General features: G+C 44.8%; 8 protein-coding genes across 11 annotated transcripts; 5 read left to right on the top strand and 3 right to left on the bottom strand.

The window, feature by feature from the left end:
• The first annotated feature begins 34 nt into the window (after positions 1 to 34).
• BCIN_02g06790 (hypothetical protein) lies at positions 35 to 1,162 on the top strand. Its single transcript, XM_001550494.2, has 4 exons — positions 35 to 346; positions 405 to 531; positions 615 to 774; positions 825 to 1,162. Exons 1-4 carry the CDS (start codon positions 302 to 304, stop codon positions 913 to 915), a joined length of 423 nt encoding a protein of 140 aa, XP_001550544.1. The 5' UTR covers positions 35 to 301; the 3' UTR covers positions 916 to 1,162.
• Positions 1,163 to 1,190: 28 nt separating this feature from the next.
• Positions 1,191 to 4,097, bottom strand: Bcsqs1. Its single transcript, XM_024691473.1, has 3 exons — positions 3,758 to 4,097; positions 1,918 to 3,649; positions 1,191 to 1,871 (listed from the first exon to the last, which is right to left on the bottom strand). The coding sequence occupies exons 1-3, from the start codon at positions 3,891 to 3,893 to the stop codon at positions 1,400 to 1,402; spliced, it is 2,340 nt and encodes a 779-aa protein (XP_024547244.1). The 5' UTR covers positions 3,894 to 4,097; the 3' UTR covers positions 1,191 to 1,399.
• Positions 4,098 to 4,359: 262 nt separating this feature from the next.
• Positions 4,360 to 6,506, top strand: BCIN_02g06770 (hypothetical protein). The gene is made up of 4 exons (XM_001550497.2): positions 4,360 to 5,450; positions 5,503 to 5,671; positions 5,721 to 5,948; positions 5,999 to 6,506. The coding sequence occupies exons 1-4, from the start codon at positions 4,916 to 4,918 to the stop codon at positions 6,384 to 6,386; spliced, it is 1,320 nt and encodes a 439-aa protein (XP_001550547.1). The 5' UTR covers positions 4,360 to 4,915; the 3' UTR covers positions 6,387 to 6,506.
• Positions 6,507 to 6,773: 267 nt separating this feature from the next.
• Bcjjj1 lies at positions 6,774 to 9,077 on the bottom strand. The gene is made up of 3 exons (XM_024691472.1): positions 8,628 to 9,077; positions 7,188 to 8,568; positions 6,774 to 7,135 (listed from the first exon to the last, which is right to left on the bottom strand). Exons 1-3 carry the CDS (start codon positions 8,741 to 8,743, stop codon positions 7,010 to 7,012), a joined length of 1,623 nt encoding a protein of 540 aa, XP_024547243.1. The 5' UTR covers positions 8,744 to 9,077; the 3' UTR covers positions 6,774 to 7,009.
• Positions 9,078 to 9,249: 172 nt separating this feature from the next.
• On the top strand, positions 9,250 to 12,223 carry BCIN_02g06750 (hypothetical protein). 3 transcript variants are annotated; one of them, XM_024691470.1, is made up of 9 exons: positions 9,250 to 9,628; positions 9,853 to 10,135; positions 10,181 to 10,280; positions 10,337 to 10,511; positions 10,571 to 10,900; positions 10,957 to 11,027; positions 11,080 to 11,169; positions 11,264 to 11,563; positions 11,622 to 12,223. In XM_024691470.1, exons 2-9 carry the CDS (start codon positions 10,028 to 10,030, stop codon positions 11,786 to 11,788), a joined length of 1,341 nt encoding a protein of 446 aa, XP_024547242.1. In that variant the 5' UTR covers positions 9,250 to 9,628; positions 9,853 to 10,027; the 3' UTR covers positions 11,789 to 12,223. The 3 variants fall into 3 exon arrangements, with proteins under 3 accessions (XP_024547242.1, XP_024547241.1, XP_024547240.1); XM_024691471.1 differs by having other exon boundaries at positions 9,844 to 10,135; XM_024691469.1 differs by lacking the exon at positions 9,250 to 9,628 and having other exon boundaries at positions 9,678 to 10,135.
• A 9-nt stretch (positions 12,224 to 12,232) lies between these two features.
• Positions 12,233 to 14,650, top strand: BCIN_02g06740 (hypothetical protein). Its single transcript, XM_024691468.1, has 4 exons — positions 12,233 to 13,059; positions 13,111 to 13,264; positions 13,325 to 14,388; positions 14,443 to 14,650. Exons 1-4 carry the CDS (start codon positions 12,626 to 12,628, stop codon positions 14,606 to 14,608), a joined length of 1,818 nt encoding a protein of 605 aa, XP_024547239.1. The 5' UTR covers positions 12,233 to 12,625; the 3' UTR covers positions 14,609 to 14,650.
• BCIN_02g06730 (hypothetical protein) lies at positions 14,617 to 16,848 on the bottom strand. Its single transcript, XM_024691467.1, has 5 exons — positions 16,014 to 16,848; positions 15,864 to 15,958; positions 15,703 to 15,808; positions 15,273 to 15,654; positions 14,617 to 15,227 (listed from the first exon to the last, which is right to left on the bottom strand). The coding sequence occupies exons 1-5, from the start codon at positions 16,326 to 16,328 to the stop codon at positions 14,683 to 14,685; spliced, it is 1,443 nt and encodes a 480-aa protein (XP_024547238.1). The 5' UTR covers positions 16,329 to 16,848; the 3' UTR covers positions 14,617 to 14,682.
• A 329-nt stretch (positions 16,849 to 17,177) lies between these two features.
• Bcpom152 lies at positions 17,178 to 21,558 on the top strand. 2 transcript variants are annotated; one of them, XM_024691465.1, is made up of 5 exons: positions 17,178 to 17,290; positions 17,408 to 17,952; positions 18,005 to 18,153; positions 18,213 to 20,281; positions 20,335 to 21,558. In XM_024691465.1, the coding sequence occupies exons 2-5, from the start codon at positions 17,536 to 17,538 to the stop codon at positions 21,441 to 21,443; spliced, it is 3,744 nt and encodes a 1,247-aa protein (XP_024547237.1). In that variant the 5' UTR covers positions 17,178 to 17,290; positions 17,408 to 17,535; the 3' UTR covers positions 21,444 to 21,558. The 2 variants fall into 2 exon arrangements, with proteins under 2 accessions (XP_024547237.1, XP_024547236.1); XM_024691466.1 differs by having other exon boundaries at positions 17,178 to 17,952.
• Positions 21,559 to 21,570: the final 12 nt, after the last annotated feature.

Raw genomic sequence — 21,570 nt, 5'->3', positions numbered from 1 at the left:
GGCACGACCCGCCGACTGGACGAATTATATGATTGGTCGCGACGGCAGTTCCACATTAATCCGACATCCAATCAATGATTTTAGAGAGTCTCCAGCACGCTTAGGAAAAAGCTTGGGAGACGCGAACTGGTGATTCTTGTCACCTTAATATTCATTTAAACTCTTCATCTCCCAATTTCAATCCCCTTCATCTTCGATAACTTTAACAACAAACCACACCCACGTCCATCTTCCATCTCCATACTCATCAACATCAATCTCAGCCTTACATTTTTCAATCCAAACAAATTTTAAATTCAAAATGCCACCAAAGGGAGTTGCAAGCAAGGCACCAGCTGCCGCCAAGGTACGTGTTTATTCTCAGTGCGCGCTCCAGATGCCGTTTCTAACACCTTCAAAAACAGGCACCTGCATCCGCATCAAAGGCCCCAGCTAGTAAGCAAGATGCTGGCAAGAAGACCACCACCAGCGAAGGAAAGCCACGCAAGAAGAAGGGACGCAAGGAGACCTACTCTTCATACATCTACAAAGGTACGAATCCACTTGCGTTTTCCGATCGCGCTCCCAATTATGACGCGTCGCATTTACGAAACAACAACTAACACTTTGCATAGTTCTCAAGCAAGTCCACCCAGATACTGGTATCTCCAACCGCGCCATGTCCATCTTGAACTCCTTTGTCAACGATATCTTTGAGCGCGTCGCCACTGAGGCATCCAAGCTCGCTGCTTACAACAAGAAGAGCACCATCTCATCAAGAGAAATCCAAACCTCGTATGTGCCAACCCAATTGCCTCCATCTTTCATTCCTAATCATTACACAGTGTTCGTCTCATTCTCCCTGGTGAACTCGCCAAGCACGCCGTCTCTGAGGGTACCAAGGCTGTTACCAAGTACTCTTCATCCACGAAATAAGTTGTCTTTTCTTTGGGGTTTAGGGGGGAATATCGGATATGCTTGAGCTCTGGGGTCATCTCATAGATGATGGCTGTTGTTGTTCGAGGACCTTGGGGTTTTCTTTTTAATGCGTTATGGATGGTCTGCTTTTTATGGGGGCAAATGTCTTCACGGTCTGTTTTCGGGGTACGTGGCTGTACAATAAACAAACGTCTTCATCAGAATAGGGAATTAGAAGACGAAATTCAAACATCAACTTAATTCACTGTCACTTTTGGTCCCACGCAATGTGCTGGATGGATTTTATTCAGGGATGCCAATTGACAGATTCTAGATCGAGCTATGATCAGTGCTTCGATCCTTGCTGCTAAACACGAGAATTCTACACTGACTCTACTCAGTGAAAGCCGCAGAGTACGGGGGTTTCGAGAACGCATCGACTCAAATTAGAATCATGACCGACTTGATAGGTTTGCGTCATCTTGGTCATTTTTACGGCTCCTTATCCCAGACCTGCTTTCGTGGTCTTTACAACGTGAGAAACTGGCTGGAGAATGCCCTTATTATCAAGCGCACCAAGAGCTGTGCCGGCACTCCAGCCCATCTTCTCTAGCATCGCTCTTCCTTTGTTCTCAACCCCTAGCTCGGGAGCCGAGGCGCCGACAACATCACCATCACGATAACTAGCAGCACCGAAACCGCCTCCAAAACCACCGCCTCCACCTCGAGCACCACGCTTGGGCGCAGCGCCTGCTCTCCTCCCACCTACGTCATTACGTGGAAGGAAACGACGCGAAAGTTTCGAAGCTGCAGCTTCATAGGCGCGCTCTCCATAAACAGTCGTTCTTGAAGTACGGTACAAGATAGGATATCGCTTATTGCCTAAACCAGCAGACTTGGACTTTAATTTGAATGCATTGGCGATCTCGTGAACAAATTTACGATCGGCTTTGTCCATCGCAGGAAGCGAAAGGCTGTACTATGTTAGTGTGGAATTAGAAGATTGGAAAATATACTGACGTAGTATTGTCACCCTTCAGGAACTCCTTAATTTCTTCCTTGACATCCTCAATACCCATTCCTTCCTTGTACCTTGCCTTCATATCAGGCTTGCCATTCTTGCCAGTCAGTAAACCTCGTGCACGTAATGCTTCACGTTCTTGCTTTCTTTCCTTTTTCTTGACGCGATCATTGACCCAAGCTGATTGCATAGAGGCCTCGAGTTCTGAATCCGAGATGTCGTCTAGTATCAGCTTGCCCTTGCGACCCTTAGGTTTCTTTTTGAGACTTGGTCGATCAAAATCCATTACATCAAATCCGTCGTAAGCATCGGCCAATGGAGTTGCAGATGGAAATTCGCCCTGGCGCCGCTGTCTTTCCTTTCTGCCTCTCCTGCCCGAAAGTATGAAATTACTAAGATCAATTGTGGAGGCTTCCATGTCTTCATCTTCATCATCGACTTCATCATCAAATAGTAGAATTTCATCTCCGCCCATACCAAGCTCCTCTTGCTTACTTATCAGTCTTGCAATCTGCTCATCATTCATTTTCGCGATCCTCCTTTGAACTAGATCCTGCTCGTCATCATGGTCGTCATCACCTCCATCGACAAAATCGTCTGAATCATCACTGTCTTCGTCTCCATTACTTTCGAATTCGGCGACCAACTTCTCTTCAGCTTCGAAAACCTCAATGAGAGGCAATGCCCCGGAATCCTGTAGAACATCCAAAGGAACCCACCTGGCTTCGTCTACATCCTGATGTTCCCAGACGACCAAGTACTGCACGCCACCAACACGATGCCTCTTTGATAAAATTGTTTCGACTTTGCCCCTTGCCTCATCCGATGTGCTTAGGTCGTCAAGATCCTGCAATTCTGTCCGACCCCATCCGTGACGTCCGTTAAACTCTGGAGTGTCTTTAACAGAAGAATCATCTTCCCAAGCAGCGTCGTCATCGGCCCCTAACTCACGTTTGTTGAATGTCTGGTCGACATCAGACATAGTATGTTCCTGGTCCATGTTCGCAATGTAATCTGCAATCATGGCATCCTCTTCGTCACTTTCATCGATTCTGCCAGCCGCTTTTCTACCTCGCCTAGTGTGACCTTGACCGCGATTTTTGTTTTGACGCTTGGGTAAAATTGCCTCAAAATCAGGGGATGGTGAATTTGTTACCTTGTGTGGTATTGTGTCCAGAAACATCTCCTTGTTCAATGCTTGTGCCAGCTCGGGTGGAATAGACTCTAAAGATGCCTCCTTCTCATCTAAAGCTTCTTCCAACAGTTTTTCTTGCTCAAGAAGTTTATCATCCAAGAACTTGATCCTAGCATCTATGGTATCTGCGCTTGTTTGGGGATCATGTTCGATCCTTACTTGACCACGTCCGTGAAAAAGAATGACTTCTTCGCTTGAGTCTGACCGAGCTGGAGATATTGAGCGCAAACGCGGTGGTGCAAGACCTGTCTCAACACGGTTGCCACCATCGGTATCTAGCATGAACAACGAAGAGGGTGCAGCCATATTTGCTTCGTGACTCGCCATTTTCACATCTTGGTTCAAGTTTTCCGTGGGTGGCTCTGTAGATTCCAAGCTCATTCCAGCCAGCGCCTCCTCAGAATCTTTAACAAGATCTGGTGGATTGAATTCCCCGGCGCTAACAAAGCTCACTTTCGTATCCCTTAACCTTTGATCAGAGTTCCAAAATGAGTGATGACGTTCAGTATTCCGAGCTTCTTCTTGAAGGGTAAAACCTACAATATACCAATTTTGTTAGCATTGATCAACAAGTCTGCTAGAACAGTGGCAATTGCATTCGCATTCGCCTAGCATTATTCGTATAGAGGATGTGTAAACATTACCAGTCTGAGGCCTTTGAGGAACATATGCGCCGGCGAATGGTATGAAAGAGGTTCCAGGAGTGGGAGTTCCGCGACCACCTCTGGGTGAACTGAACTTGCCCCTCCCACGAGCGCCACCCCGTTTGTTTCGCGGCATAGCTGGTGCTATCACAGCACAATGAAATTGTCGATAGAATCAAAGTTCTACGGATGGTATACTGATGTACAGATCCTTATGACGAATATTAATTCCGGATACGAAAAGATGAAGAAAGTTTTGCCATCAATGAGGACAATTCAAGTGGTAAGTGAATAACCTAGTAATGAGTGTGTTAGGCTACAGGGTAGGCAGCTTAGGTACTGGTTGGTATTGTTGCTGCGAGACTGCTCGTGTAGATTACTACTCGTACGCTGTACGAAAATGTGTACTAGGAGCTTTTTTTCAAGCCAGTAAGATGCTTGGAATTTGTGGAGACTGCACTCGCGCCAGTCGGCTTTTGAGTAAATATGGATGCCCAGGTGGTGATGACTCCAGCAGCTTCTTATCGATAAGAAACCATCATAAGGTGGGTCTGTTGCACTCCGTACAGGAGGAGAGGTATGGAGAAATAAGTACGTACCTTGTTACCTGCTCGGCGTAGGCAAGGTAAAGACAATGACAATACTTGATGCCCGTCGACCTAACAGCATCTTCATATCCTGGTGATCCCTCTTGTCAGATTAGTAATGCATTGCATCATCAACCAAGTTCCTACCGAGCCTATCTAGCTGCCCTTCTCCCGCCAGTCGCTGCACATGCACTTCCGCATTGAAAGTGTCGTGTTGTCGTGTCTAACATTTGCAGAAGAACGCACTAGGCCAAACAAAGTATCATATTCGACTACTAAGTGATAACATCAATCAGAACATCAGCTGCCTCCGCCTTGCAGCACTCACCTCATCCCATACTTCAAACAATCTGCGACATTTCTCGACTTATCAAATGCTCACTTATTTATAATACTTATACTTCAACTACACTTCTTCTTCCATCGGCTCTGTACTTCCACTATAGCATCCGTTAATAATTCTAACCGTTTTCCCCTCAGCTCACCGTCCCCGCCATTCTTTATCACAACACTCTACAAGTCTTATGTGCATCCGACACGACTTGAATACGAATCATAGTCGCATTCAACCATGACGGCGGCTGATTTAGGTCGTTACAAACGCTTTGTCCAGTATTTTTGGGATCCCGAGCCTACAAACGATACTGCATCGCAGTCACCTATTTGGTGTTTAGGAAAAGAATACCCTATTCTGGAAAAGTCAGCCACTTCAGCGATTACAGACTCCCCTCCTCAGGAAGGACACTATCTACCGGCACAGTCTTTACCTACCAATGAAGTTACAACTCCACCCGATAGTACCGTTGGCAGCCTTGAATCAAGTTCGGGCTCCCAAAATTGCGATACAGCTAACGCAGATGGAGGATGGCCATCCGCGTTCCTTGATGATTTCGAAGCCAAGATATGGCTAACATATCGATCAAACTTTCCAGCGATAGCTAAGTCGCAAGATCCAAAAGCTCTTTCTGCGATGTCACTGTCCGTACGATTGAGAAGTCAACTTGTCGACCAAGGAGGCTTTACATCTGACACGGGGTGGGGTTGCATGATAAGGTCCGGACAAAGCCTCTTGGCAAACGCATTGCTTACTCTGAGGATGGGCAGAGGTTCGTTCCCGTATCATCACTTTCTTCGATGTTTTAGCTAACAATGACGTAGAATGGCGCCGCGGGGTATCCAGCAACGAAGAACGCAAAATCCTATCTTTATTCGCAGATGATCCAAGAGCCCCTTACTCTATTCACAAATTTGTCGAGCATGGTGCAAGTGCATGTGGGAAACATCCTGGAGAGTGGTTCGGACCATCTGCTACTGCGCGCTGTATCCAGTAAGAATACTATGCGAGGGGAATTTGAACAATGGCTGACCATCTACAGGGCTTTATCCAATAGCCAAGCCAAATCAGAACTGCGTGTGTATATCACGGGTGATGGATCGGACGTATATGAAGATAAATTCATGAGTATCGCAAAGCCAAATCACTCAGACTTCACCCCGACTCTCATTCTAGTCGGTACGAGGCTGGGCCTCGACAAGATAACTCCTGTCTACTGGGAGGCACTGAAATATTCCTTACAAATGCCTCAATCTGTGGGGATAGCTGGGTGAGTCACTCCGGTTTTCATTAACATGGTCATATAATAATCTAGTACAGAGGTCGCCCATCCTCCTCGCACTACTTCATTGGTGTGCAAGAGTCAGATTTCTTCTATCTAGATCCCCATCAAACACGACCAGCACTTCCGTACAAAGACAATGTGGAAGACTATACTACAGAGGATATTGACTCGTGTCACACTCGCCGACTTCGACGACTCCACATAAAGGAGATGGATCCCAGCATGCTTATTGCATTCTTGATACGTGATGAGAATGACTGGAATGAGTGGCGACGGGCCGTCAAAGAGGTACAGGGCAAGGGAGTTATTCACGTTGCAGATACAGACCCGGCATCGTATGGCTTAGGTGGAGAGCGAGATGGAGCTATTGACGAGGTTGAAACATTTGACGACGACGATGACGATACCATATTAGACGCCTAAGGCGCTGGGAAATAACCAATCAAAGGAATTTAGGTATTCAAGGTGTTCGGAGTAGGTGATCTTAATAGAAGATTAGTCTTAATCCATTCTTATCGCAAAATACAATCATGATTGTTTTCAATGTTCAAGATCTCATGTGAAAATCGAAATGCACCTCTAGTCCCAACCCGTTTGTACTACCCGAGTTAATCCAAATGTCCCATTTGATCGAAAAAGAATCAGCGGGTCTCAAGCTCTAGAGATTTTGCATCCTCAAGACATGTTCCAAAAGCAACGCTCAAGTTCGATCCACATGCGCGTGCCACGGAAATGTAAACGGATTTCACCAAAACTACCATGGAATTATACCATCCAAGTGTTGTAACCTTTACATATCATCAGATTGATTGATTTGAAATTATGAATAAGCTGATTAATCAATCTTCAATGTCTGTTTCCAAGGTTAGATCACAACCATTTGAATGCCTAGTCAATGTGATTGTGACAAGGAAACTCATTAAATTTTGTGACCAGGGGGAGAGTATACCTGCCATTCTTTGGAACGCCTCTACATACAAATAAGGGTATAAAGCTATAGTAAACCACAATCAGTGCTCTAAACTTCATCATTTCGCTCCCATCCTCTATTTCCTCTTTTTCGAATTACTAGCTTTTTGTACGGGCGAGGCGTGGCCAAATTCTTTGATATGGTTGAAGAGTTTACTCTTTGAGGAGAAAGACTCATGACATGTCACATTGGCACATTTAAACTGGAATCTCATGAGCGCCAAATGATATATGGTTGAAGAGAGGATCACTTACATTTTCGCCCTGCAGCCCTGCAGGTTCCTTTTGAGCAGCTTTTTTGGCACGTTTTATTTTCGCTTTTCCAAGAGGTTTCTTTGGAGTAGGATCGCTAAAAGCATCTTGCTCTACATCTTTGGTTGATTTTTGACCGGAGTCTAAACCTTGGGTTTCAAGAGAGAGTGCATCTCCCGATACTGCTGCCGCCAACCTTTCCTCAACTGCTTCTCTGGGCGCGTAGTCATCATTTAGGCTGTCGATATCAGAATCATCTTTGGCTGGACCATCTAATTTACCGGAATACGAGTCGTGATCATATAGTGCGGGTTCCACTTCTTCAACTTTAGTTTCATCTTCGATGGCAGACCCATACTTCCCATTTTCTGAAGTAACTTCAAGCCTTTCAAAGTCATCATCAAGGTCGCTACCCTTTGGTTCCGGGGGTGTATCTAAGTTTAGAGATTTATTCTCTTTGCGCATTTGCTTCTGGATAGCTTGTACAGCTTTGGTATGTTTTTTGCTTTTTGTATGTGCTTCAAATTGGTTTTCGCTTTTGAATGTCTTGTTACAAACAACGCACTCTATTACTTCAACCTCGGACTCTTCGGATGACTCTTCGACTACACCTTCAGATTCATCTGATTTCGCCCAGTCTGGGACCACATAACTGTTCATCTTGGCTTGATTTGCCGCTCGCTTACGAGCTGCCTGGGCTGATGCAGCATCCCGCAATATTTTCTGTCTCTCCTCCTGGGTTTGTGAATTCGGAGTAAAGCGTGGATCTCTCTTTCGCACAAATAGAACGAGATGCCTGACGGCATCATTGAATTCAGCTTTGGCCTCGTCCCGAGACCTTTTATTTTCTTTCTCTATCAATCGGCGGGTTGCCCTATCCGGCGCATCGGAGGTCCGGTAGAGGTCTTTCCATGAAAATGACTTCTGCGTAGTGAAGTTCACCCAAGTTCTATAAAAGGATTTGACTACATCCTCATAGCTATCCTCAGCGCTCCCAAAATCAGGGTAATCGACCAATTCAAGGCCGTCCCAGTCGCATGCTGCATTCTCCTCTCTCGCAAGAGTTGCGAATGTCTCTCGAAGTATACCAAAGAACCCATTCGGAGCATCCGTGAAAGGGACACTGGAGTCGAATTTTCCAATCAAGCTTATAATGTGTGCTGCGCTCGTTATTCGAACATTATCCGCAAAGTCGTCTTCCGCAGGATCGCCGCCTCCTAAGATTGATAATCGATGAGAGTCATACCAGGCTCTTTCTTGCGGATCTGACAAGACCTCGTAGGCAGACTGAACTTCGGCAAACTTCGCGGTGGCAGTTTCAACATTACCATAATTTCGATCGGGGTGAAGTTCCAGCGCTTTTTTCCTATAAGCCTTCTTGATCCTAGGCACATTCAATCAATCTTAGAATAATGAGTTGAAAAGCAATATCCAAGTTCTTACTCGTCATCTGAAGCCTGCCGTTCGACGCCCAGCAATTCGTAGTAACATGTTTTCATGACTACCCCGCCATTATTCTGTGTATCCCCACCACGCGATGAAGATTGTTCTGCGCCCATAGAAGAGAGGATTGAAATTGCTTTCTAGATGGTGTTCAAAGTATATGCAAACAACGCAGTCTGCAAGTAGGCAGATGGGCAATATTGAATTTATTATGATAATGAACTTCTTGAATGGTTTGTGTATGAATATATGGAATACAGATAAACATTCGGATGAGGGAAAAAAAGTGTAAACCGAATCATAGGTACCTGTGATGTACTATGTAAAAGTACCGTACCCGAGCTACCCAAATTTACACACCAGAATGGCGAATCACCAAATGAATGAATCGTATTACATAAGCATCTTGATATGTAGTGAGAAATGAAATGCTACTTGCTTGGTAGCTGCAAGGGACTAGACCAGGCAGGGACTAGGTAGATATAAATTTCGATTTTTTCTCAAGATGGCACATGGAGGTATGGAGGAGTTTTGTACTAGGAGAAAAGCTAGTTTTTCTGCACCCAGTAGATATAGTCGTAGATAGCACGTGTGTGACTAGAAAGCTCGAGATAGTCGGGATGGCCATTAGCATTGTGCACTGCAGATTCTACAGACGAGAGAGAGCAGACGACTGACTCCATCACCGGTCTCGAGTCGGTCCATGGGTTAGCCGGTAGTATTGCTGGGTGGGTACGACCAGGCACTAAGTATGCACTTCATCCCCATTCACAAGGAGTCAAGAACTGGCGAGCCGGTATCCAAGGTTTATTAGAGGTGAGCACTCCCTACGGAGCGAGCATCTTGATCTTGAAGCAAAGTCTGTGGGAGTCGTTGGGAGTCTCTTGATAGATCCATATTCCAGCCAGCGGGCAGTACCTTTATCGAGTCCTTTTTCCTATCTGGATATCTGATTAGCTATCTTAAACCCAGTCCAGTCCCAGCTTCGAACAGTCTACCAGGTAAGCTCATATTGATTTTATTCGCTCACTCCCACCCACTCCTGCTCATGGCAAATAATTCTACCTACATATCACGAGAACATAGATTTGGGGAAATCTTCTTCCTCTGAACATCTTGCTCTTACCCATCAAACTTCCCCATCAATAATTTGATACCTAATCTTAAAGCTCTATACCTATTCGCTATCTGCATCCTCAACAATCCTAACTAACAGTCAAGATAGTCCTTACCCTGCGCGAAAAACTGTAAATCTTCTCATCGCCATAACATCCACCCCTTTTGCTCTGTTCAAACAATGCCACATAAATCTTTCTTCCCATTAGCCTTATAGCAGACAGAGCGACAGGTTTCCAATATTAATCAACTAATCACGTTTTATTGTACTGCTTCCCTTTATTATGAAATTTGCCAAAGAATTCAAAGATGCTCTTGCCAGAGAAGGCTTTCCGCCACGCTGGGTAGATTCTGCCATTCCCTATGGTCTGCTCAAGAAATCTCTTAAAAAGGTCGGTCGGAATTTGGCACCGATGAACAAAAGCTAAAGTAACCAGATTGCGACTGAGTTAGCACAGTGTGGTCTGGATCCTGCTGCGCTTGCAAAGTTGAGAGAGATTTCCAGTACTGGTCCTGCTTACCTGTATGATTTCAAGGGTACGACCAACCTTCTACGTTTATGTTCATCTGCGCATAGAAACTAATTGAAGAAGGGTCAAAATTCCGGCCCACCCTCATCTTACGGCTTGAACAAGGAGTCACCGTTGATGCCAGGCTGTCAGCTGACACGAGAAGATATCTAGAGGATCTGGTGAATCACCATCAGGATCTTTCAGATGTGTCGCTATCCGATCCCGCTGGTGACGAAGGTGACCAAATTCTTACTGTGTGAGTGTATTCTTAGGTTCCTAGGGCATGTTTATGTCAGTTGTTGACATGTCGTGTAGAGATCCATCGTCAGAGATTGAGGCAGAACGACCTCTTGTTCGAGAAGTCGAAGTTCCTCTGACTTTCGATGCAGAATTCTTCGGTCTTCTTCAGGGAGATGTTGAAAATCTTGATGCACTCCAAGACGAGGAACGAAGAGCTCTCGTCGCTGAGGTTGGCGATCTTTCAAAAGAGCTCGTCAAGCTCAGTGAGCCTTCAAGGTTCAAAAAGACCGACCAGTATCGGTGGAGAGAGTTGTTTGATGTTTACGTACAGGCTGGAATATTCTTTTCGGATCTTGAAAAGGATCACGGTAAGCGTGATAGCGTAGCTGCATTAAAGCGTTTACAGTAAGTAGGCAAAGTCGATAGGTACGCGAGAACCTGGCTAATGATACTCTTCGTAGATGGTTCCAGAGTGAAGTAGTCAAGAGAGGTATCGTGGATACATTCAAACTCTCCCCTAGCCGTAAAGCATGTACGTATAATGCATTCTAGTCTTTCCCGAATAAAGATGCTGACCTTGATAGTGAATCAGTTCATCAGCATTAATGTCACGCTACTCCGGAATCTCCAATTTCAGGAGATCAATCAGAAAGCTATTGCTAAGATATTGAAAAGTAGGTTCTATACTTGTTTAAGTTCTCATGGTTAAGCTCTGGGCACCATAATGATGTACCCTTTGTCCCCTAAAATCACAGCTAATGTAATTAGAATTCGATAAAAGGACAACACTTGGTGCTAGGCAAACATTCCCCAGACTTATTCAGTCCGATGTTATCATGACGGAAGCGATGGCTAGATCTGTATGCGCACAGGTGACACAGGATCTTGTTCAGATAGTACCTCAGTTAAGTGATTATACTTGCCCTGTCTGTCTGGCCATAGTATGGCGACCAATAAGAATGGAATGCAATCATGTTCTATGCGTTCGATGCACGGTATTCATGCAGCGGCGTGGGACCAACGCCTGCCCCTTATGCCGAGACGAAGTGATTCTAAAGGCTGATCAAGGTAGTTTCCAACACACAGATCCGAACAAAGTGAAAGAGTCCTCAACTGATGCTTATAGATAACATCGACGAAAAACTCTCCAAATTTCTCCTAAGGAATTTTCCCAAAGAAACGAAGGAAAAACAGATTGAGCATGAAACGATAGATGGCAGGGAGAGGTTCGGCATTTACTATACCCATCCTTCGGAACAAACTCCTTTACAAAGATATTGCACTGTCATGTAAAGGAACCGTTGGAAAGTACTTTTAGCATTTATCATCTTCAGCGGGAGTCGGAATGGCCCCGACGCCACTTTACGGCGTTCAAAGGCGATGGCAAGGGAAATTATCGACCGGGAAGTTTTATTAGATAAAGACATGATACAGCAGCACGATCATTTCATCCCATTTCCCAATACACATATTAAGAAGAGTGCGATGGCAGTTGTCGTTGCCGTTGCAGCTGTAATTAATTATACCTATCTACTGAACATCACAGCATATCGTTGTGAAGAAGGGAGGGGTCTTCTATTGTGCTTTGAAGCGGGGTAGGTATTGTCGTTTTGTATTGAGACAGTATGCGGCATTGTGCGGGTGGAGCTGGTATGATGTACTTACTTCAGCCAAGGTACTTTTGATAGGCGATACCACAACAATAAAATGGAATTCTCGATATCCTCATACAATACTGTGCTGTGAATTCTTCAAAACAAACCCTTATGGACGACCGATTCAATTGTTTGAACTCTCATCATTATTCCAGTGATTTTCTACCAGTATGGCCGGATTTATTTGGCTTGGATAGGGTTGTACAAAATGATGTTTGTTTCGATCTCCGTCATACCTTTCTTTACCTACTAGGTAGTGAAGAGGGAAATACTCATCCTTTAGTAACTTGCCGTCTGAACTATCTGAACTATTTGAACGACTCCGCGCCGGTACTAAGCATTCTCAAGTTTCACAACTCCCGACTTCAAAAACACGATTAATCCATTTTGTTCGAAGTGACGCATCAGTCGGCGTCGAGAGGTGAATTCCAGAGCACAACGACAACTGCCAAAACTGGCATTTCGTTTTTTTGCGATGACTCCTAACGATTCTGGAAGCCGAGGTTTTACTTTTGACATTCTTCCCGATGAGATTGTGCAACAAATACTCTACTTCAGTTCTCCGCACGATACTCTCTCGAATATTCAACTTGCATCAAAGCGATTCAACCGCTTGGGAAATGAACCATTACTTTGGCGATACCACTGTCGCGTACACTTCGAGTACTGGGATGCGAGACATGCCGTCCTTCAAAAGTTTGCGGGCGTTGTAGGAGATGTGAATTGGAAAAGCTTATATATCCACCGGGAAAACGTTGATACAAGAACGACAAACGCTTTGAATCGTCTTCTCGAGAGTCGAGCTAATCGCATTGTGAATTTTGAAGAAATTGGACGTTTTGGATATGATGCAAAAGATGCGCTTTTGCGACACAGTCGCATGCGTGGCGATGATTATCTTGCTAGAAAGTAAGCTATTCAATCCGCAGATAGTTTCTTTTCTAATATACACATATATAGATACTATGCTTGTGCAGTACTTGACTTTATCCATCGCTCAAAAGCTCTCGCTGTATGGTCGAAGCTCGCTAGGGGCGAGGAGGTATCCCTGGAAGCAGCATTGGGAGCTTACGATATGTTCGTTCTACACGATAACATTGGAGATTTTCAGGAGGTATGTCTTTCCTACCATATCGCTGTATACGTGAGAATTTCAGCTAATAAATTGGCATAGGTTTCCGATATACTTGACGATCTTGCCACTCGTGTTCGAACTGACTACCCAAAATTCGATTATATGTCTACTCGACAACAAGCCCTCGCAGTTGTTACGTTTCTGCGCGAACGTAATCTTTTAGGTCTCGATAATGAACTCAACTATCGCAATTTACAAAATAACTATATTAGTCTAGCATTGCTGGAGCCAGAGCATTCTTCGTTGCCACTAGTCTCTGTCGCAATATTTTGTGCGGTAGCTCGAAGAACTGGACTTGATGCTAGGGTCTGTGGTATGCCGAGTCATGTATATGCTATGGTTCTCCCAAAGCCTTCTATAGACCTCGATGGCAAGCCGCTTAAACAGAAGGATAGCGCCGTGGAACCCATGTATTTAGACCCATTTCGATCAGCATCAGAAATCCCTTTGGAAAACCTTCAGCGATTGTGGACGGCTTGGGGTGTCCGAGGAGTATCATTCTCCGAATTCGTCGCGGATTCTTCTGCTACCAACAATATTGTGCTCCGTACGACTAGAAATATAGTTACAACCATTCGAGAGTTCCCCTACATACGAAGTCGTCCCGCACAAGACCCATCCCTCGTGACTACTAGATTACAAAGTGTGCCATTATTGGAAATGGATCATGCAATATACTCAGTCACCTGGGCAAGCTTTCTTTTAAACCCAACCCCAACACCTCCTGGTCATAACCAGCATCAACTAGTACCCATGCTGATGGCTAAATTCGAGAAGTCCTTCCCGGAGGACGTCGGCCTTATCGAAGAATACATACTTTCATCATACAATAGTTCAAGTAACGAGTACTCCGAACTAGTTGAGGAACTGAGAGTAATTCGCACAGTAGACTCGACTCCGAGGCAAGTACGGACTCGCAACAAATTCAATGGGACGGATCGGGTAAAATTCAAGATTGGGCAGGTGTTTCGTCACCAAAGATATGGTTATACCGGGGCGATAATTGGCTGGGATGTTGGATGTCACATGGGCTCCAACTGGATAGCGCAGCACCAGATCGATTCTTACCCAGGAGGTAGGAACCAAAGCTTTTATCATGTACTGTAAGTAGCCCTAGGTTGTGCTGCGAAGAGTAGAAGGGCTTACAAATTCAACAGCGTAGAAGATGCTAGCTTACGTTACGTGGCTGAGGATAACATAGAGATTGTTACTCAGCCGGACTTGTCATCGTTGATGATCGTGGCTGGACAATACTTCAAGCGATATGATCAGGAAAATTGCCAGTTCATTGCGAATTTCAAGGACGAATATCCTGATGACTAGGGTTGGTATGTACATATATTATTATAATTGAGTTTTCTGTCAGAGTGAACAACCAGCAGGTTCTAATGCTCACTTTATACCGCTTGAACTTCTTCTATGACCTCTTTCAGAATCCCTTTATCAGCTAGGCTTCTTAATGCACGGTAGACAATTGGCGTGTGGTCTTTCTTCCGTCTCGCTGCCTGCTCATTCTCGTCGTTAATCGATGCCAATTCTTCTTTGTAAGCGATGCGTAGCGCCTTTTGGTCGGAAACCCACTGCTGCTGTAGGCGAAGAAGGGCGCTGGCATTAGTGCTCTCTCGCTCGAGTATAATGTATGTGCTCTTCGGAAGTGGCGTGTCGTGGAGTAGCTTTTCTGTCACACCAAATTCCTCCGAGGGCCCTCTCATCAGTCCAGAAACATCAACCTGACTGAATTCTTTCCAATCAGACATTTGTTGTGCAAGCAAAGCTTCAACACGCTTTATGGCGTGTATGTTCTGGGCGAGTTCTAATGGAATTATCCGAAGAGGACTTCGACACAAAGACAAAAGGTTAAACTGCAAATCATCGCCGTACTTGACGATCTGCTGATAGATACTTGTACGAGCAACGGAAATCCAGTCATCATTACACGGTCCTTTAAATTGTCAGTGAGATTCCACCGATTGCAGTTTTTTCCTACCTAAATTGACTGGTTGACGTTCCAAGCCATCAAGTCTCCACACAACGCCCTCCACTGGAACGAATGCAATGAAATGAAAACCCGACTCCACATCTGACTTGGACTTGCTCCTCTCGGATTTTCTTTTCGTTTTCCTCTTTTTCTTCCAAGCTGAAACCTCATTCGAAAGAGCTAAATCTGCATTCAAAATATCCATTCGTCGAGCAAATGAATTATGAATGTTTCGGATACACTCGTTTTGACTGAGTTTCTGACCTCGATATGCTGGTTTTAGAAATCGAGTGTCTTCCTTGAAACTGCCAATACAGTCCCCTAGATCAAGATCCGGGACGTTCATAACAATATTGAGAAGAGCAATAGTAGCACAGGCGTTGTGTGTAGTCTGCGTTCTGTTAGTTAATTCCTCATCAAGGTCTTGGATTTGCCTAACTTGATTGGCAAACCAAATGTGGTTCGGGCATTTTAGAGGTGTCTCTTCATCCTCCGAGCCATCCTCTATGTATTTGAACAAGAAGACTAATCCATAGACAGGTTTCCTTGAACAATGTCAATTTGGGTTTCAAGTATTGGTGGAAGCGGGATTCTTTATACCGTAGATACTGTAACATTTCGTCCTCCAGTCCAAGAACCTCCTGGATTTTGACATCCTTGACACCATACTCTCGTAATATGTAGTTGAAAAGTGCCTAACAAATAACTTGTGTCAACTTAAAAATCCCACCGCACCGAAAAGCAACTTACTGGATCACTCTCTAGCTCACACCATCCCTTCCAAGCCTTGCGTTCGTCATCCGTTAAGGGCTTCAATGCATCGTCAATAATCTCAGACTCTGATCTCTTGATGTTTTGGCCAGAACGTCTGAGGCGATTTGTCGCAAGACCCGTTGATTCACTTTGTGTCTTTTGTGTTCCCGTGTCATTCTCACATATATCCGTGTAGTCTCCACTTGGAGACTTAGACCTCTTTTGATTCCTCGAGGAGCGTCTTCTTGGGTCAACATCAGAAGCTGTAGATTGTATTGAACGTTGCTCTGGCATTGGAGAGCCATTCATCATTTGCTTGCTCTAATTGCGGAACCTTGAGACGGCAAAGTGATTGAAGAAATGGCCAAACTTTGAGCTTCAGGGTGGAGTGTTGAATTTGTGCAATGCAGAAATTGAAGGACAGAAGGAGTGGGTTGAAAGTATCGGGGTGCCAAAGTATGGGCCCACGATGATTAGTACCTAGTGATGTACAAGTAGCAGGTGGCTGATGAAAGGCACCTAAGTAGGTTGATAAATATAAGGTGGATAGATAACTTTGTGTTGTGTATCATGGCCTGGGTAGTACTTGATTTGGGCAAGCAAATAGATGTGAATGGTCAGGGAAACAAGTAGGTAGTCAGGAAAGAAAGGATTTCTTTTTTGGCTGTCAACGCCAGATTTGAGGACCCCTTTGAATCCTCTGGACTTCTCATATGTGAATAATCAATTACACGGGCTCGGATCAATTGACTTTGTGTTCTTTGCTCTTCCATTCCAATAATGTGAACGAGATAGATGGCGATAGGTAGATGTAGATAGACGTTCTGGATGCTACAAGAAGAACACATGTACACCTCACCTACACCTACCCCCAAGCTGGCATGGGCTTGGAGGAGGATACTAGAACTGTATGGACGGTAAATCGCACACTAGAGAAATACCTAGAGCTCGATAGTTGTTAGCATCTCCCTAGCTATGTACTCGTGTTGAACTTTCACATCAAATCAATCAATTATGATTGCTACATTGGATTGCAAGCTTTATCATATTCGAATTCCACCCAAATCAGCATCATAAGATGCACAGCGTTAACTTATCACATCCGTCTACCTGATGTCAATTTACCATGGAAGTGGTCAAAGCTTTGGAAATGCTGGCGCTGGAAACAACAAAAATTCACAAAATTCAAAAAACGCGTCCCACAAGGAACTTCACTCGCGACTGAGGCAAATTCTGTGCTTTGATAGGAAACTTGGGATTTTCACCTTTTGAATGTACGGCACCTACTTCTTTACACAACTAATCACAATAATCTAGCTCTTTCGGCTTCATCTTCGTCTTCCTCATCCTCTTCCTCATCCTCTTCTTCTCTGGTTAACTTTTGCGAATAGCTTGCCCACTCAATACAGCTTATTGCTTGACACGATTTCGACGAATACACTCTTCACCCCCCCAATCTTGGCCTCCAAAGACTTTCGTCAGGATATAAAGAATGCAATGATTATAAAGCTTCTATACAATGAATGGGACTCCTAGAATGCGTTCTGGCTTTCCGCCTACTCCTGGCAGTGGCCAAAGGAATCCGACGGGACGAGTAACATCCCCATTGCGGGATCTTCCTACAGCTTCGCCTGCTGCGATAGAATCCGATGCGCCATTGATACCGGTAGAGCTCATTGATGCTCCTAGCCAGCGCATGTATGTTACAGGTTTATATGGCTTGCTACTTGTATGGCGTTTATACGATTGGTGGCAGTTGGTAGAGGATGAATCAGAGTCTTTCCCATTATTCATGAAATGGGTCATGCTGGACGCTCTGTTTCTATACTGGGTACCAAAACTCCGAATACCGTGGTTGGAGTGGTCACAAGGGACATCTCATGTAGCTTTTGGGCTGCATGCCATCTTTGATTTCGTGCTGATGTTCAGAATTGGCGTAAGTGGTCCTTGAAGCTGGTTTGGTAACGATAAGGCTAAATTTTTCAAAGCTTCCACTCCAAGGATGGTTTCTACTTCTCACGAAGACCTTCTTCGACAGTGAACTCGCCATTTCAGAGAACAGTGTTCGGCCTGCCAACATTTTACACAACTCATCTCTAATTATGGGCAGGCAAATTATCAACATATTGCCAGAGGGGTATGTCTTGACCAAGCCATATACTTTACAACTTGCCATAGCATGCTAATATATGACAGATCCGCGACATTGAATCCGGATGGTCTTCCATTCTGTTTAGACAGTAGTCGCCCTTCTGTCAAGCTCCCGATGTATTTCAACCAGACCAAACCTGTACACATTGAATTACTACGTTTCGACTTCGATACAAACGCAAATGAAACGATAGAGCTGAAGAAAAGAGACATGAAGAACTTTCGAAAGATGGAGGATGAGCCAAACGTTTATACGCTTGACTACATTGTGAAGAAGCCGGGATTATACAGACTTCACAAGATTATAGATCAGTCGAAGCTCGAAGTACAGCGGAGAATGTCCGATACGCTTGTTGTCAAGTGCCCTAAAGCTGTCATCAGGTCTACGAGCTCTGATAAGTGTCTGGGAGATCTCTCCGACCTCTCTATCGAGCTTGAGGGAACGGCCCCGTTGAAGATTGTTTATGGACGTACCATCAACGACAAAGATCGCAGTTTCCACTTCCAGAGTAATCAACCGGAGAATTTTGTCTCGCCGCTCCTGGGTTCAACTAGGCCCAGCACATTGCTTACCCTAGGAAATCAGGATGTGTCATGGGGACAAGCCAGAAAAGTTGTCATTCCATTGAATGAATCTATGACCCCCAGCGGTTTGTGGTTATACTCGATCAATGAGATCCACGACGCTACTGGAAATGTCGCAAATTTCACGCTTATTGGTGAAGACGGAGAGCTCATCTACCCCAAGAACACACATATGGAACAGAGTCTTACAGTCCATGAGAGGCCCCTTGCAAGGCTCACAGGCTGTGATTCTAGGAGTCCACTTATGGTTGCTATCGGCCAATCTACACAACTTCCGGTAAAATATGCATCGCCTGGCCGAACACCAGACGACACTTCTCACACTTTGACATACAAATTTTCTCCCCTTGACACCCTGACCGCCGCGGGTGATCATGGCAGCGAGGTAATCTATGAGGAATACTCTGCCCGCAATGCCCACCAATCGCCAAACATTCGCGAACCAGGTCTTTATACCCTGGTGGGTGTTAAGAGCAAATTCTGTGAAGGTGAAGTCAGGGAGCCTGCTTCTTGCTTACTGCTGAACCCACCGGAGCCGCAGCTGTCTATAAGCGCCGAGAATATCAACGACAAGTGTGCTGGCAATTCTATTGGCTTACTTGTTGACCTTGATTTAATAGGCACTCCCCCGTTCGTCGTAAGGTACAACATAATCACAAAGAGTGGTCTCAAGCATGAATCAGTGAAAGTATCTGGATTGCGACACCAACTGGAGCTTAAGCCTCGCGATGCGGGTCATTTCAAATATCAGTTTACCTCCGTGGATGATGCTGTTTACAAGAACCACAAATTGAATAGCAATGATCTAGTTCTGGAACAAGACGTGAAGCCGCCAGCTTCAGCCTATCTTAGACGGCCTGCCGGTGATATTGACGCATGTATCGAAGAGCCTGTGGAGATGAATGTTGAGCTTTCTGGCGAACCACCTTTTACCTTGGAATACGAGATTGTCCACGACGGGAGACGTCGGAAGCAAAAGGTCACTGGAATTGAAAGCGATATTTACAAGATAAAAACGGATCCTTTGATCACAGGTGGAGAATATTCTCTCGCTCTTGCAAGCGTTCAGGACAAGACAGGCTGTAAGATATTCCTTAACGGCGAGGTCAAATTTATGGTGAGGCACCAAAGACCTCGAGTCGCTTTTGGTCACCTGGATGGCAAGCATAAAATTATGACTATCGAGGGCACCAACATCCCGCTACCTCTTCGCTTGACTGGTCAGCCCCCTTGGAGCATCAAATACCGAAATGTAAATGATGATTCCGGTAGGATTTTGGAGAAGACTGCTATGTCAACCAATGATGCGGTCAAGGTGGATGCTCGTGGTACATACGAATTACTTGATGTAAACGATAATCAGTGTCCTGGTACAGTCGATCCCAAGGCATCCTTGTTTGAGGTTGATTGGCTTCCAAGACCGAAAATCAAAGTTGCTGATAATTCGGCTCTTGTGCTGGATGGTGAGAAACATGTTAAGCACGAAGTATGCGAAGGTGACATAGATGCAGTCGAGGTCAATCTTATTGGTAAGTCGAACTACTCGTCCAGGGTTATATCTGACTCGACTAACAATTCACAGGTTCCCCCCCTTACCACGTTAAATACGAAATCCGACACAAGCCAGAACATGGCTCAGTATCTATCAGTAATAAAGAGTTTGACGCAGGTCTTGGACTTTCAACTGTCTCCATGGACACAATCAAACCTGGCCTTTACCAGTATAAATTCTCGGAGCTTTCCGACAACCTTTATGACCATGACTCGAAGAAGTTCTCACCGCTTATCATTGAGCAAAAGGTCAACAGGAAGCCAGCTGCAAACTTCATTAAACCAGGACAGTCATATAAATATTGCAAGGAAGAACTCGCCGGGGATGAGGTTATTCCTATCAAACTAGAAGGCATTCCTCCCTTCTATCTTGAGATCGACATCAAACATCAGAGTAGTGCAAGACCAGAAACTGTCAAGATTGCTAATATCGATTCTAACCATTATGATTTCCGGATACCTCACCGAGTGTTGTCGCTAGGCATCCATCAAGTCAGTGTACGAAAGATTCGCGATTCTAGAGGGTGTCAGCAAAAAACTGAGCATGGAGCTCCTCATGTACAAGTGCAAGTTTACGACGTTCCTACGATTCATCCTTTGGAGTCTCGCACAGACTACTGTGTGGGAGAACGAATTGGGTACACATTATCGGGCACAGCGCCTTTTGAGATTTACTATACTTTTGAGAACGTGCAAAGGAAAGCAAAATCACCAAATACCAGTTTCAGACGTATTGCCGAGAAGCCAGGAAATTTCACAATAACTGCTATATCGGACAAGGCCAGCGAATGTAAAGCAAAGACTGAAATCACAAAGATTATCCACCAAATGCCTAGCGTCAAGATCAGTAAAGGAAGGCAGGTGGAAGTTGATATTCACGAGGGTGGACAAGCTGAACTGTTATTCGAATTCTGGGGCGTACCACCTTTTGAGTTTACGTACACAAGAAGTACGAACGCGAAGAAAGGTCAGAAGTCCCATGTGCTGGAGACCAGGCATGAGATTTCATATGAACACAGCAAGACGATACAGTCTTCGCAAGAAGGTACTTATGAAGTAGTGGCGATCAAGGATCAATTCTGCTCCTTCTCAACACAGAAAGCGGATGGAAAGAGTGGACAGAAGTTGCTTCAATACTGAAATGGAGTGGACTTGATGATGCATAGCGCGGCGTTAGGGTAAATTGTATTTAATGGGGAAATATGTCATGTCATAAATGGCAATAGATAAATCAGCTTAATAAGTTGAAGCTCCAGTATCTCAACTT

This window comes from Botrytis cinerea, chromosome 2 (assembly GCF_000143535.2).
Source record: "Botrytis cinerea B05.10 chromosome 2, complete sequence".
In the NCBI taxonomy this organism is placed as follows: Eukaryota; Fungi; Ascomycota; class Leotiomycetes; order Helotiales; family Sclerotiniaceae; genus Botrytis; species Botrytis cinerea.
The sequence above is the reverse complement of the archived record's forward strand: the minus strand, read 5'-3'. Positions and strand labels throughout refer to the sequence as shown.